Raw genomic sequence first — 13,788 nt, forward strand, 5'->3', positions numbered from 1 at the left:
AATCCGATTGCATTTGTTTTGTTGTCAGTTTCGTGTTGCGTTGGCGACCTTATCGTCCAACACCCAGCCAGCGAGCGAGGCGAAATAGCTAGAGAAACAAATGAAACAGCTTCAACATGCTTACGGTTAACAGCTGCCAGATGAGAATTGCACGCGCTTTTGCCGAACTTATAAAGTGTTGGATTGCAAACAATTGCATTTTTGTGTCGTCGTCGTCGTCGTCGTCGTCGTCGTCGTCGTTGTTTCTGTTCTTCTTTATACATTTTTCCTGGGTTGGAGAAAAAAATGCCGTCAACTCGAAATTGAATTCGAACAAAACAGCCATAGTGCATTGAGAGAGATACGTACATATATGGTGTTACACACGAAAGACATATGTGGGAATTTGAGATGCATCGCATGCTGTGTATTTCGGGGGGGAGGGCGAATTTCTCTTTTGTGTGATCCAACACCAAACAAATCGGTTTTTGTCTCACTGTTGAAACTATCCCGACTTTTGCATCTCCTCATCTCACTCTCTCAGTCGCAAACGAAAATAATTATCGCTTATTTCTGGGTCGCAATTAACCTACCATGCCAATGCTAGCCAAAGTCACTTTAACTTTTCTAAATGTCATGCATTTAACGCGACCTATTTTTGGAGCGCCGATTTTTTTTTCTTCTTTCAAATGATTTCCAATAGACAAATGACCGAAAATCACTTACCCGAGGGAGACGAAAAAAAAACCAATTGTTTTTCGGTTACATTTTGACATTACAATAGATAAAACTGTGAATTGAATAACAACACCTTGCCTGAATCTTTCTAGTTATAGTGACAACGGTTTCTTTGTACGGCTTCAAACATCAATACAAAAGAAGTCTTTGTTTGGTGTCTTTTGTCACATTAAATCAGCTCAAGTTCATTGTTTTTAGCATAATAACCATGTGGAAATCACACGGCAATAGATTTCTATATCGTAACGATCCACGATGACGCAGTCGGATCATTGCTCAATCTGTCAGTTTAGACTTATATAAATTATATCGCTACCATCTCGTAACGCCTAAGAAGTAGCCACAGTGCGCGAAAGCAGAATCGAAATGAATCCGGTTATTTTCAATAATGAATACCATTGGCCCGTTAGAATTTACAATACATCAACTCTGAGTAAATGAGATGGTGTAGTGGCAAAGAACACGATTGAACATAAAACCGAAAGCAAATTTCCAATAATTGCGTAATCAAACGACTTGGTGCTTATTTGCGTGCGGTTTTGCTTTATACTATCGTTGCCTGATGGTTCAATTTTGCATTTCGCATTAATCCAGTTTTAATGGGCTGCAAGAAAGTTATTGCGAGTCATGAAATGCCGCCAGCACTTTCTGTTTTCTCAATCGTCCAATATATATATATATGCTCACCGCGCGCGTCGTATGGCACTTTTTGAAAACAAAAGTATGCACACAACCAAAACCACAACCACACACACAAGCTACTTTACATACATCAAAAGTCACTTAAGGTGAAAATTCAAATGATCTTTGGGCAAATGTAAAACTTGTGCACAGAACCAAGTTCTCGTTACCAACATGCATTACAGGCAGTGATTCAAATAATAGTTGGAAAAGTGCAAAGTTTGCGTTTGCATTGAGTCATTTCGAGTCGAGTCGATATACCGCATTCCCAAAGGGATCCACATTGATTTATTACAGTTTGTATTTGAACCGATGGATTTAAACGAACGTAACTCGTAATTGCTATTGAAAGTTCCGCACAGTGACCAAATAATTCTCGAAACGAAAAATTAATTTTCTTCGTCCGTAATTTGGTGCTCAATGTATTTTGAATGGTTTCGGTTGTTGGTGTGTTTTGAAATACCGAAAAACGCATTTCATTCCAATTGAATGGTATTTTCCAGCACAGACACACACACACACACACACACACACACAGAGAGAGAGAGAGAGAGAGAGAGAGAGGGGGGGGAGGCATTGGATCCCATATATCGGTTTCATTTCCCATTGAACTGTTTCAGTTTCAGAATTTAATAATAAAGAGAGAACAATGAAAAACAACACAAAACATAATATTGTGACAAGTTGAACGGCTCAATATGACCGAATTTGAAACCAATTTTATACCATTTGCACGCAATTCCTTTGCCGATCTCCGATGTGAATAAATTTATTTGCGTTTTATTCTCGTCCAAAAACATCGGTGTTATGTTTAGGTTTACACACATACATAGTCACACGTTAAGCTCGAAAATTCATAACAAATCGCATACACTTTGACAAACTCACCACAAAGCACACAGGCACGAAACTTCAAAAAATATCGGGCTGCTGAAAACATTCAGCTGAGCTACTCTATAAACATACACACAGAGACACACAAGTAAAACTGTCAATCCGCTAAACATAATATTTTGGCATGCAACCACTTTCGTACCAATTTATTTCGGTGTATTGTTATTATTATTGTTGTTATTGTTATTGTTAATTTTAATATTTACTTTTCGCATATTAAATTGCCGTTATGAATCTATCACTTGCTAACCGCACACATACCAAAAATAGATGCGATATTTATTGCTTTTTTTAACACGAACATGCACATAATACACTCCATCATTGAAATAAACTTGTATTTATAAATGGTATTGTATGTTGAACTCTACACTTTCGTGTCACACTATCAATGGCACACTTTAATGAATATTCAATGAATTCAGCACGTTTGAAACATTGCATTGGGGACAAATATTTGTTTGCATTTTCAATTTGAATCTAATTTATTTATTTTTTTTTTTTCTTTTGGTTTTTGAATTAGCATCAACACCGATCATGGAACAATCACCAAAAAATATCACCATTTTGGATGGCAAGGATGCAACAATTGTGTGCCGTGCGGTCGGTGCACCGCAACCGAACGTGACATGGACTTATAATGGTGAGTTGTGATTTAATGCTCTTTTGAAAGTGATGAAAAATTTAATGTGTTTATTTTTGGCTTAGATACGACTCCGGTTGAGTTAACAGGACGAGTTCAAGTGCTCGAAAATGGTGATTTGTTGATATCGAATGTGCGCGAGAGTGATGCCGGTTGGTATAACTGTATTCGGTCAAATGAAGCCGGTTCAGTGACGGGACAAGCATATCTTGGTGTTATGGGTATGTTGTACTATTGATAAAACCACAATTAAAAAACCACCGTTTCATTAAATATGATTTTTTTTAAAAACTTCAGTTCGCACACAAATCGTTCAACCGCCCGCTGACACTCGTGTACTTTTGGGTTTGACTGCAACGCTACAATGCCGAGTATCAAGTGATCCATCAGTCCCGTTCAATATTGATTGGTATCGTGATGGACAACCAGCACCAATTATGAATAGTCAACGAGTTGGCGTACAAGCGGATGGAACATTGGAAATTCAAGCCGTTCGAGCATCAGACGTTGGTGTTTATTCATGCATGGTATGTTCGTTAGTCTATTTCAGTAGGATTATAGTTTCAATTTGACATTTTTGCTTCGAGGAAAAACCTTCAAATATTCAAATCAAAATGCATGTTTCTGCTCAATTCTGTAATATTTGACTTATAATGGATTTTCACTTCCATTAACAAAGGTTACATCGCCGGGTGGAAATGAAACACGTTCGGCTCGATTGTCTGTGATCGAATTGCCGTTCCCACCGACAAATGTGAAAGCCATTCGTTACGATACGCAAACTTATCGCTCGATAAATGTGTCCTGGACGGCCGGATTCGATGGAAATAGTCCAATTTTAAAATTCATTATTCAACGACGCGAAGTACCCGAACTAGGTAAATATCAACACAAGTCACACAAGCACACACACACACACAATTTGCGATGCAAATGGACTTTTTGATTAGTTTGCTTTTAGTTTAGTTGAATTTTAGTTTAAATTCGATAAATTTTTATTAGTTTTCTGTTGAAAAATTCATTTGGTATAATTCAATTAGTTGTTAATTTGATTAAGTTGGATTTTATGTTAATTTCACCAACAAACAATTGTTTATTATTTTATTATTTTCATTTTATGTGCACCTACAAAAAAAAACCACAAAAATTATGCACTCGCATACACACACACACACGCACAATTTTCGGTGAACAATCATACATTAAAAGAAGAATTTATAGGTCCAATACCTGATCCGCTATTAAATTGGATCACCGAACTCAGCAACGTGTCGTCCAATCAACGATGGATTTTATTGCGAAATTTGAAAGCAGCATCTGTATACCAGTTTCGAGTGAGTGCAGTAAATAGTGTTGGCGAAGGACCGCCAAGTGAACCGAGCAACGTTATTCGTTTACCACAAGAAGGTAAAACTTTAAAAAAAATTGAGCTAAAATTAATGGAATCAATATAATTAATATGTTTATTGGGTAAATGTAGCACCATCTGGTCCGCCAGTTGGATTCGTTGGGTCAGCACGTTCTTCATCGGAAATTATCACCCAATGGCAACCTCCACTCGAAGAGCACAGGTGAGAATGTCAATAATTAGCCACTCCAATATTCATAATAATAAACATCTTAAGTGATTAAGGTTTAAAACAGAGACTGGATTGGCTTTTATTCTGAAAATAAACATCTAAATTTATCTCTTCTTCAGAAATGGTCAAATTCTCGGCTACATCATAAGATATCGACTGTATGGATACAATGACAGCCCTTGGACCATTCAAAATATAACGAACGAAGCTCAACGAAACTATTTGATTCAAGAGTTGATCACATGGAAAGATTATATTGTACAAATTGCCGCTTTCAATAACATGGGCGTCGGAGTATTCACCGACGGTGCAAAGATTAAAACAAAAGAAGGCATTCCAGAGGCACCACCAACCAATGTACGAGTCAAACCGTTAAATTCAACAGCCATTAAAGTTTGGTGGACACCACCAAATCCACAACAAATCAACGGCATCAATCAAGGGTACAAGCTGCAAGCATGGCTTTACAATATTGCCGACGGTGAGGAAATGGAATCCGAAGCAAAAATGATCACCGTTCCACCGAGTTTAATCGATCCGTTGGCCGAACAAAGCACCATAATGTCTGGATTGGAGAAGTATACTGAATACAATATAACGGTGCTCTGTTTCACCGATCCAGGTGATGGTGTTCGCAGTGAATCGGTTTATGTAAAGACAAAAGAGGATGTTCCAGGTGAAGTGGCCTCGTTGCAATTTGATGAAGTTTCTGATCGTGCAGTCAAAGTGCTGTGGTCACCACCGAAGGCAGCCAATGGCATTTTGACGGGATATCAAGTGAAATATCATGTTAAGGACGATCCAAGCACAATGAAAATGGTGAATTTAACAGCCAAAGAGACAAGCTTAAAAGTAACTAAACTGGTAGCAACTACACGATACCTATTCGAAGTGAATGCCGTGACAAAAGTTGGCGCAGGAGCACCAAAAACAGCAACTATGCAATCGGGCGTTGAACCAGTTTTGCCATCACCGCCAACACAACTCGCTCTATCAAATATCGAAGCATTTTCCGTGGTGTTGCAATTCACTCCAAGTTTTGATGGTAATTCATCAATCACCAAATGGACTGTCGAAGCGCAAACCGCACGCAATTTGACATGGTTTACAATTTACGAGATTTCCGATCCCGATGCATCAACATTGACCGTTACTGGATTGATGCCATTTACATCGTATCGCTTGCGATTGATAGCCACAAATGTGGTTGGCCCATCAGAACCGTCGGAACCAACGAAAGACTTTCAAACGATTCAAGCGCGTCCAATGCACCCACCACTTAATGTCACCGTTCGTGCGATGAGCGCAACTGAGCTTCGCGTTCGATGGATCCCATTGCAGCAGAGTGAATGGTTTGGCAATCCTCGTGGATATAATATTACCTACAGAAACGTTGAAAATGGATCGGCATCATCGGTTTTGAGTGCATTAATTGAAGACCATACCGCAAATTCACATGTGCTGGACAATTTGGAAGAGTATGCTGTTTATGAAGTTATAATGAATGCATGCAACGATGTTGGAAATTCAAAAGACAGCCCACCAGCTTTGGAACGTACACGTGAATCAGTGCCATCGGTTGGACCAATCAATGTTGAAGCCAATACAACTTCGTCCACCACAATCGTTGTGCGATGGGGTGAAGTTCAGAAAGAACATCGTAACGGTCAAATCGAAGGTTACAAAGTCTTCTATGGTGCCGCAAGCCGTGGACCAGTTCTACATAAGACGATTGCGAATAATAACACATACACAACCACATTAACTGAGTTGAAAAAGTTTGTGGCTTATCACATTCAAGTGCTTGCCTACACTCGATTAGGTGACGGAACATTGTCAACGCCACCAGTTCGTGCTCAAACATTTGAAGATACTCCTGGTGCACCATCAAATGTTTCATTCCCGGATGTTTCACTAACAACGGCGCGTATCATTTGGGATGTGCCCGAAGAGCCAAACGGCGAAATTCTTGCATACCGGGTCACTTATTCGATTAATGGATCGACCAATTTGAATTATAGTCGTGAATTTCCGCCACATGAAAGAACATTCCGAGCAACGAACTTGCATTCGGAACGGTATTATATTTTCAGTGTCACAGCTCAAACTCGTCTCGGTTGGGGTAAAACATGTTCAGTACTCGTGTACACCACAAATAATCGCGAGAGACCACAAGCACCGTCGTCGCCACAAATTTCAAGAAGTCAAGTTCAAGCACATCAAATCACATTTAGTTGGACACCGGGACGAGATGGATTTGCTCCACTTCGTTATTACACGGTGCAATTACGTGAGAATGAAGGCCCATGGATTTCACTTTCCGAAAGAGTTGATCCAGCCATTACGTCATTCACAGCCACTGGTCTGAAGCCACACACTACTTATCAGTTCCGCATTCAAGCTACAAACGATTTAGGACCCAGTGCATTTAGTCGCGAAAGTATCGAAGTACGTACTCTGCCTGCTGCTCCCTCGCAAGGTGTTCATGGATTGAAAGTTGTGCCCATTACAACGACAAGTGTTCGTGTTCAATGGAACTCACTTGAACATTCATATTGGAATGGTGACGCAACAACCGGAGGCTATCGAATTCTATTCCAACCGATTTCCGATTTTCCAACCGCTTTGCAAGCAACACCCAAACAAGAAGTCATGGGAATCGCGTCGAATAGTATGGTTTTATCAGATTTGACACAGGATAGAAATTACGAAATTATTGTGATGCCATTTAATTCACAAGGAGAAGGTCCACCATCACCACCAGTTGCCGTTTATGTTGGCGAAGCCGTTCCATTGGGTGAGTACAGAAGATTTTTTTTCCAATTACTCGCAATGAAAAGAGTATTTTGTGCGAAAAAGTGACATTGATGTCAATGAGAATGGCTTCTTTTTTCATTAGTTCTTTTTTCAATTGTACTAAAACTAATTCAATTCCATTTTTCAGGCGAACCTCGAAGTGTGGAAGGTGCCGCTGTATCAGCCACTGAAGTTCGACTACGTTGGAAACCTCCAACGGAGCAAAAACAAAACGGCGATCTGCTTGGCTATAAAATCTTCTATCTGGTGACTGATTCACCCCAAGAATTGGAAGAAGGACGAAAGTATGAGGAAGAAATCGAAGTTGTACCAGCCTCATCAAATGCTCATAGTTTAGTATTTTTGGACAAATACACCGAATACCGTGTGCAATTGCTTGCGTTCAATGCTGCTGGCGATGGTCCCAGATCAATTCCAATCACCGTTAAAACTCTACAAGGTTTGCCTGGACCTCCAAGCACTCTTAACTTTACTGATATCACGATGCATAGCTTGCGTGTATCATGGAATGCTCCGAAAAGGAAAAACGGTGAAATCTTGGGATACATTGTTACTTATGAAACTACCGAAGAGAACGACAGTAAGTCATTTGCATTTTATATTTTTGAAAGTTTGAATTTCTAACGAATGAAATTAAAAAATTTACATCTCAAAATAACAGAATTCAGCAAACAAGTCAAACAAAAAGTGAGTGGAACGAGTCTATTGGTGCAAAATCTCGAAGAAGAAGTCACATACACCTTTACCGTGCGTGCACAAACAATCGACTACGGTCCACCAATCGTCGGAAACGTAACAACTGGACCACAAGAAGGATCACCGGCCGCGTTACGCGATCTTCTGCTAACCAAAACTGTGTCGAGCGTCGAATTGCACTGGAAAAATGGTCCATCGGGCAAAGGGCCAATCTTGGGCTACTACATTGAAACAAAGAAAAGAGGTAAATTGAACATTTGATTTCATATAAAATAGAATTTAAAAAAAATATCCAAACTTTTTAAAAAGGAAATTTTTTACCAAATAAATTTAAAATGAATTTCTACAAATTTTCTCCGTTTCCACCACGCAAACAAACAGAAAGAGATCAAAATTTGATTTGTAAGTAACAGAACAACAAACAATACGAATGCAATCCATAAACACATGTTTGATCACTCTTCATTTTGTGTGTGTGTGTTTACAATGTCATTTCATTTTTGTTTTATTTGTTCGTTTCTCGTGATGAATGCACCACCTTCCAAAAAACATAAAAACGTATTCAGACATACGATCTAATAAAAATTATTACATTTTCATTTAATTTTATTTTTTGTGAGAAAAAATCCAAATTTGCACTCAATTCATGGCTCATTTTGCGAAAATCAGGCGAATTTCATTTGTGAACGGTTTATTTGCATTAACTGTGGAAAAGAGATGTGTGCCATGGCGTGAATAAATTGTGTGTGCTTTCATTTGTTATTTTTGATGTAAAACAGCTGCGATTCCATCAGCCCGTTTGTTTACTTGGGTTTTTATTACTTACACCGCTTACATCAATCAATAAGCCATATTGATGTTCAGTGCATAAACATTCGCAATTTATTCAGCCATAAAACATCTCTTTTTCGTGGTGTTTTTTTTATGTGGTTTTCTCTTTTACTACACTTCATTTTACACGATTGTGTTGTTTTAATGAATTATAAAACAGAAATGATTTTAATGTTAATTTTATTTTCAACCAGATGACACACGATGGGAAACTGTTTCACGTACAACGGGCGGATCGATGCAAGAATTTACCGTTAGCTATCAAACATTGCTGCCATCAACAGTTTACTCATTCCGCGTTATATCGTACAATATGTATGGCATTTCGTATCCAGTTTATTCGAAGGACCCAATTTTAACGCCATCAAAACTGTATTTGGAATATGGGTACTTACAACATAAACCATTTTACCGGCAACAGTGGTTCATGGTATCACTAGCAGCTACATCCATTATCATTATCATTATGATTGTGGCCGTTTTGTGTGTCAAGAGCAAGAGCTATAAATATAAACGTAAGTTACTTGATTTTTAGTTTTGAGCATTTTGTTTTTTGCCCATTTTTATTTAAGAAAGTCTAGAAAATAATTGAATTTCTTTCGATACAACAGAAGAGGCACAGAAGACACTAGAAGAATCGATGGCCATGTCAATTGATGATCGGCAAGAACTGGCCTTAGAACTGTATCGATCACGACATGGCATGGGCAATGGTACACTCTCGGTGAATGGCGGTACAATTCGCCGAACGATGGGACGCAAGCCAACGACTCAACCGGCTGCAGCTGCTGCGCTAGGCAAATCGCCACCGAGACCATCGCCAGCTTCAGTCGCTTATCACAGTGATGAAGAGAGTCTCAAATGTTATGATGAGAATCCAGATGACAGCAGCGTTACAGAAAAACCGTCCGAAGTGAGCTCAAGTGATTCACAGGTAATTGAAATTCTGGCATTTTTCGCTTTTTTCTTTTCTAATTCCATTTTCTTTTCATATTCTGTCTTGCTTTTCGATGTCGTTGTCATTTATAAAATGAATGAGATGAATATCAAAACTAATTTCTTCCAATTTCCTCCCAAACAACAGAACTCCGAGAGTGAAAATGAGAGCGTTCGATCCGATCCGCATTCGTTTGTGAATCACTATGCGAATGTGAACGATACGCTGCGTCAGTCATGGAAACGACAGAAACCGGTGCGAAACTATTCGAGTTACACGGATTCAGAGCCAGAGGGTAGCGGTGTAATGAGCTTAAACGGTGGCCAAATTATAGTCAATAATATGGCAAGGTCGCGGGCGCCACTACCTGGTTTTTCGTCGTTTGTCTGATTTTCACTGAACGACTTAGATAAAGTAGAGATAGAAACGTCGACTGTTTTCTAAAACAAAAGCAACAACGCACATCGATCAATAATAAGGCGCGCACACACAAAATCTGGATCTCAATAGACAATCAAAAAGAATACTAAAATCTCGCCCCCTTAAGAAATTTTGTGGTGTCTAGAAGCTACGACGAATAGTGTAGAAAAACGGATGAAATTTGCTCAAACGGTGGCTATCGCATCAAAAAAAATTGCAATCGCGCGGCTGAATCCGATTCTTAGGGCAATTATTGAACATGTGTGTGAAAATGACTTTTTATGTTGTGTGATAACTAACAAAACGAAATTTAAAGTTAGGTCAATGTTAAGAAACAATGATTCAGAAGAAAGAAAGAAACTAGGTTTATTGCGCTTTTTCTCTCTCTCTCTCATTCAAATAGTCAATTAAAACAAAAACTATGGAATATTTCGATCAATTATTATGATTTGCCTCCCCGTTATGTGCGCTCCATCACTGCGGCAGATTTTTTGATCAATTTGTATATATTGTGTAATTTAGATAGAATTTATTTTTAATTTTAATTTTGACGACTTATCAACACACGAAACTGCCTATTTTAAACGTTTAAGATTGAAAACATTTATGTTCATTTCGTTATGTGCGTTTTTTTCAATTATTCTATCTTTTTGTGTATATTTATGAATATAGCAAAATATTCGGTTTTATAATTTTTTAGTCCAAAAATTTGCGTCGTTTCGATTTTTTTTTAGCAAAATTATTTCTTTGTTTAACCACTATATGAATATTCTATTTTGTATGTTGTGTAAAACTCGACTGAATATATTTACTTGAACGTGTTTCTCGATGTAACAAACTCTGTTACTGATTTAACAAACAAAAATATTATGAAAAATTTGTAGAATATTTAGTAAAAATTTACAACCACAAAGAACAAACAAACACACACATATAAATTAAATTGCATGAGAACAAAAATGTCATAAATTTAGGAATTTAGAAAATAAGAATTTATTGAATAGATGTATGAGATTTAAATTGACTTTCTGATTACACCGTGCAGCTTTTACGGCTAACTATAAACAAATGACTCTATTATTCATTTTTTCAGTTTAATCAACGCTTCGATGTCATATCTCATTTCTGTTACAAATGGAATTCTACAATAACAACAAAATATAAACACATTTCAATTTTTGCATTTATTTTATTAAATACAAACTAAAAACAAAGCAACAATTCTCGTAAATCAATTCACATTTGCTAACCGAAACCAGTGCGATGTAGCTACTTAATTGTAATGTCATAACCATAACATATTACATGTATATCGATCAAATCAGAACAATCGATTTTAAGCACAATTAGCACGCCGTGTGTATTAATCATAATCGCGAATCCGAATCTAATCAATAAATGATAGCGTTTAATTTAGTTTTATCATCCGAACAATGGAAATGTGTAATTATTATTAATGATAACGTCTGAAACAAAAATTTTAACGAAAATAAACAAATATTGCAGAAAATGTAAAAAAAAAACAGATGGTTTTATCTATGGAATTTTGGCATTTCAGAGTTTTTAGTAGAAACTTTGATTTATTGCATAGCCAATGGCATACTCATTTTTTTCGATTTTCCCGAAATTGCAGTCATCATTTCTTATCTCTTCATCCCATTAAACAGATCAGAAGGTCGGCTAAGTTAGGTGAGTCATTTCAAAAACTTCATAACATTACACTAAGTGACCAAATGGCAATAGGCGGTGATTTTTTGATACAACAGTTTCCATTGGGATTGTTTGTGAGAAGGCATTTGGCATTTGATAAAACGAAAGAAGTGTAGAGAGAGGGGAGATTTTTGTGAAAGAAAAATATTTACTCTGGACAAGATTGATAACACTTGATTCATGTGATATCATTGAAACCTATGTAGTCCTTTTCCAACTGTACCAAACAATTTATGACCACTTCAAGTGTTTATCTGACTTATTATTTATTGAGGCGTCGTGGATAGCGCGACAGCTGATTAGCAGACCGAAAAGTATATATCAGAAATAATCATTATCGAAGTTTGCACCACAATGTTTATGTAATTAATGTATGTTTGTACTGAATGTTGATGAACCTCAAAACATACTGACTTTTGAAAATTGATGAGGCTTAGATATCTATTTGAACAAGAAATCGAAGAGAAAAGACTTGTTATTTTCTTATTGAATTCATTCGAAAACTGTGATTCGGCAAAACTGCATTTCGTACACAACATCAGTTTGTTCTCTGAATTCGAAAAAAAGAATGACCTTTGTTTACGCAAATTTTCCATCGAAACTTCGAGCTCATGCTGAAATCCGTCTGATGATTCAGAACTGATAAAATTGATGTCAAACTGACTATTGTTGCTCTAAATGAGTTTCAATTTGGATTGATTTTTTCTGCAAATTTAAAGTAATGTATAGTTGTCCTGTGCATTTTTGTCGTGAGCCTAATGGTTATGTAGTTTTCGGTTCTGGCCAGATTTGAAATTTCAAAGGCGCCTTCATTTCCTTTGGCCATCAAATACATCCATAAACGAATAAGTAAATTGAATTCTTTTCCAGAATAAATCATAAAACGCAGGTCAATACTGTTCGTTATATCAATAATCCTCATGATCACGTGTCGTGCAACTCCTCTTTTCGTCTCGCTGATATTATTTTTAAACAGTAAACAACGTCTGGCAAAATATTGAAAAAAATGTTAGTCATATTTTTCCTTTTCGTTGACTTTCGTCACTCATGTAAACTATCGTCAGCTGTGATATAGCTATAAGATGCCCTATATCGATTTATCATTTTGTAAAATTGGCACTTTCTTGAAACAGTTTACATTGCGAATGTTGAACAGTGCAGTTGTAAATGCTTTAACGAAAGTTTCCATTCTACAAAATGATTCAGCGTCTGGAGTAAATCGAACTAAAAATTGCAGCATTTATTTAGCAGTATTCAGTATTGATCCAGATTCGAACGACGAACGATCTCGCACCCATTTGCCACTTACATTGCTATACCTCAAAATACAATCAAAGTAAATCGAACGATTTTCAATAAAAAGTATTTGATATCAACATGGGTACTACAACGTCAAAGGAAGTGGATTCAACCGGTCCCGTGAACAACAATATCATCGTAGACACCACGTCTACGATAAACACGCATAGTTTTGAAATAGTCATTATGCTTGGCATCATTTGCGGAATCAAAATTCTGGAAATACTGCTGTTCATCTATTTCAAACATCGACGCGGCTTGAAAAGGTCGTTCGAACGAAAGGATATGGCTTAAGGTAGGTGTTTCTCAGTGATAAAGTGTTTTTCATAGATATTGTGTCGAAAAATAAATCATTTTTAGTTTGATATTAGTGACCATTTTTTTCTATTTTGGTTTATTTTACAGATCGGAAAGTTTTCGACCGCTGTGGATGGATATTCCTGTCATATGGAATTTGTTCGAAGATCTAAAATCAATACATAATTGTATCATTCAAGAATAAAATTCAATGTCTTTACAACGGCCTAAAACATTACCAAAATAAAAGTGATCTAACTTGAAAG

The 13,788-nt window shown here is 37.2% G+C and overlaps 1 protein-coding gene across 12 annotated transcripts in view; it reads left to right on the forward strand.

Annotated features, from left to right (window-relative positions):
• Positions 1 to 11,285, forward strand: part of LOC129566417 (protein sidekick) — an 84,158-nt gene extending 72,873 nt beyond the window's left edge. For 2 of the 12 annotated variants that reach the window (XM_055442320.1, XM_055442327.1), the window contains 13 exons: positions 2,816 to 2,935; positions 3,001 to 3,156; positions 3,233 to 3,462; positions 3,615 to 3,813; positions 4,148 to 4,342; positions 4,416 to 4,506; positions 4,635 to 7,312; positions 7,460 to 7,912; positions 7,994 to 8,272; positions 8,410 to 8,430; positions 9,054 to 9,374; positions 9,471 to 9,793; positions 9,944 to 11,285. In XM_055442320.1, the coding sequence (XP_055298295.1) occupies positions 2,816 to 2,935; positions 3,001 to 3,156; positions 3,233 to 3,462; positions 3,615 to 3,813; positions 4,148 to 4,342; positions 4,416 to 4,506; positions 4,635 to 7,312; positions 7,460 to 7,912; positions 7,994 to 8,272; positions 8,410 to 8,430; positions 9,054 to 9,374; positions 9,471 to 9,793; positions 9,944 to 10,186 (5,309 nt within the window). In that variant the 3' untranslated portion in view covers positions 10,187 to 11,285. Of the gene's footprint in view, positions 1 to 2,815; positions 2,936 to 3,000; positions 3,157 to 3,232; positions 3,463 to 3,614; positions 3,814 to 4,144; positions 4,343 to 4,415; positions 4,507 to 4,634; positions 7,313 to 7,459; positions 7,913 to 7,993; positions 8,273 to 8,409; positions 8,431 to 9,053; positions 9,375 to 9,470; positions 9,794 to 9,943 lie in introns of all 12 variants that reach the window. The other 10 variants (XM_055442321.1, XM_055442328.1, XM_055442319.1 and 7 more) reach the window with 5 other exon arrangements.
• Positions 11,286 to 13,788: the final 2,503 nt, after the last annotated feature.

The sequence above is a fragment of the Sitodiplosis mosellana genome, unplaced genomic scaffold, assembly GCF_009176505.1.
Source record: "Sitodiplosis mosellana isolate CC-2019 unplaced genomic scaffold, AAFC_SMos_1.0 Smas_scaffold_3, whole genome shotgun sequence".
NCBI classification, from domain to species: Eukaryota; Metazoa; Arthropoda; class Insecta; order Diptera; family Cecidomyiidae; genus Sitodiplosis; species Sitodiplosis mosellana.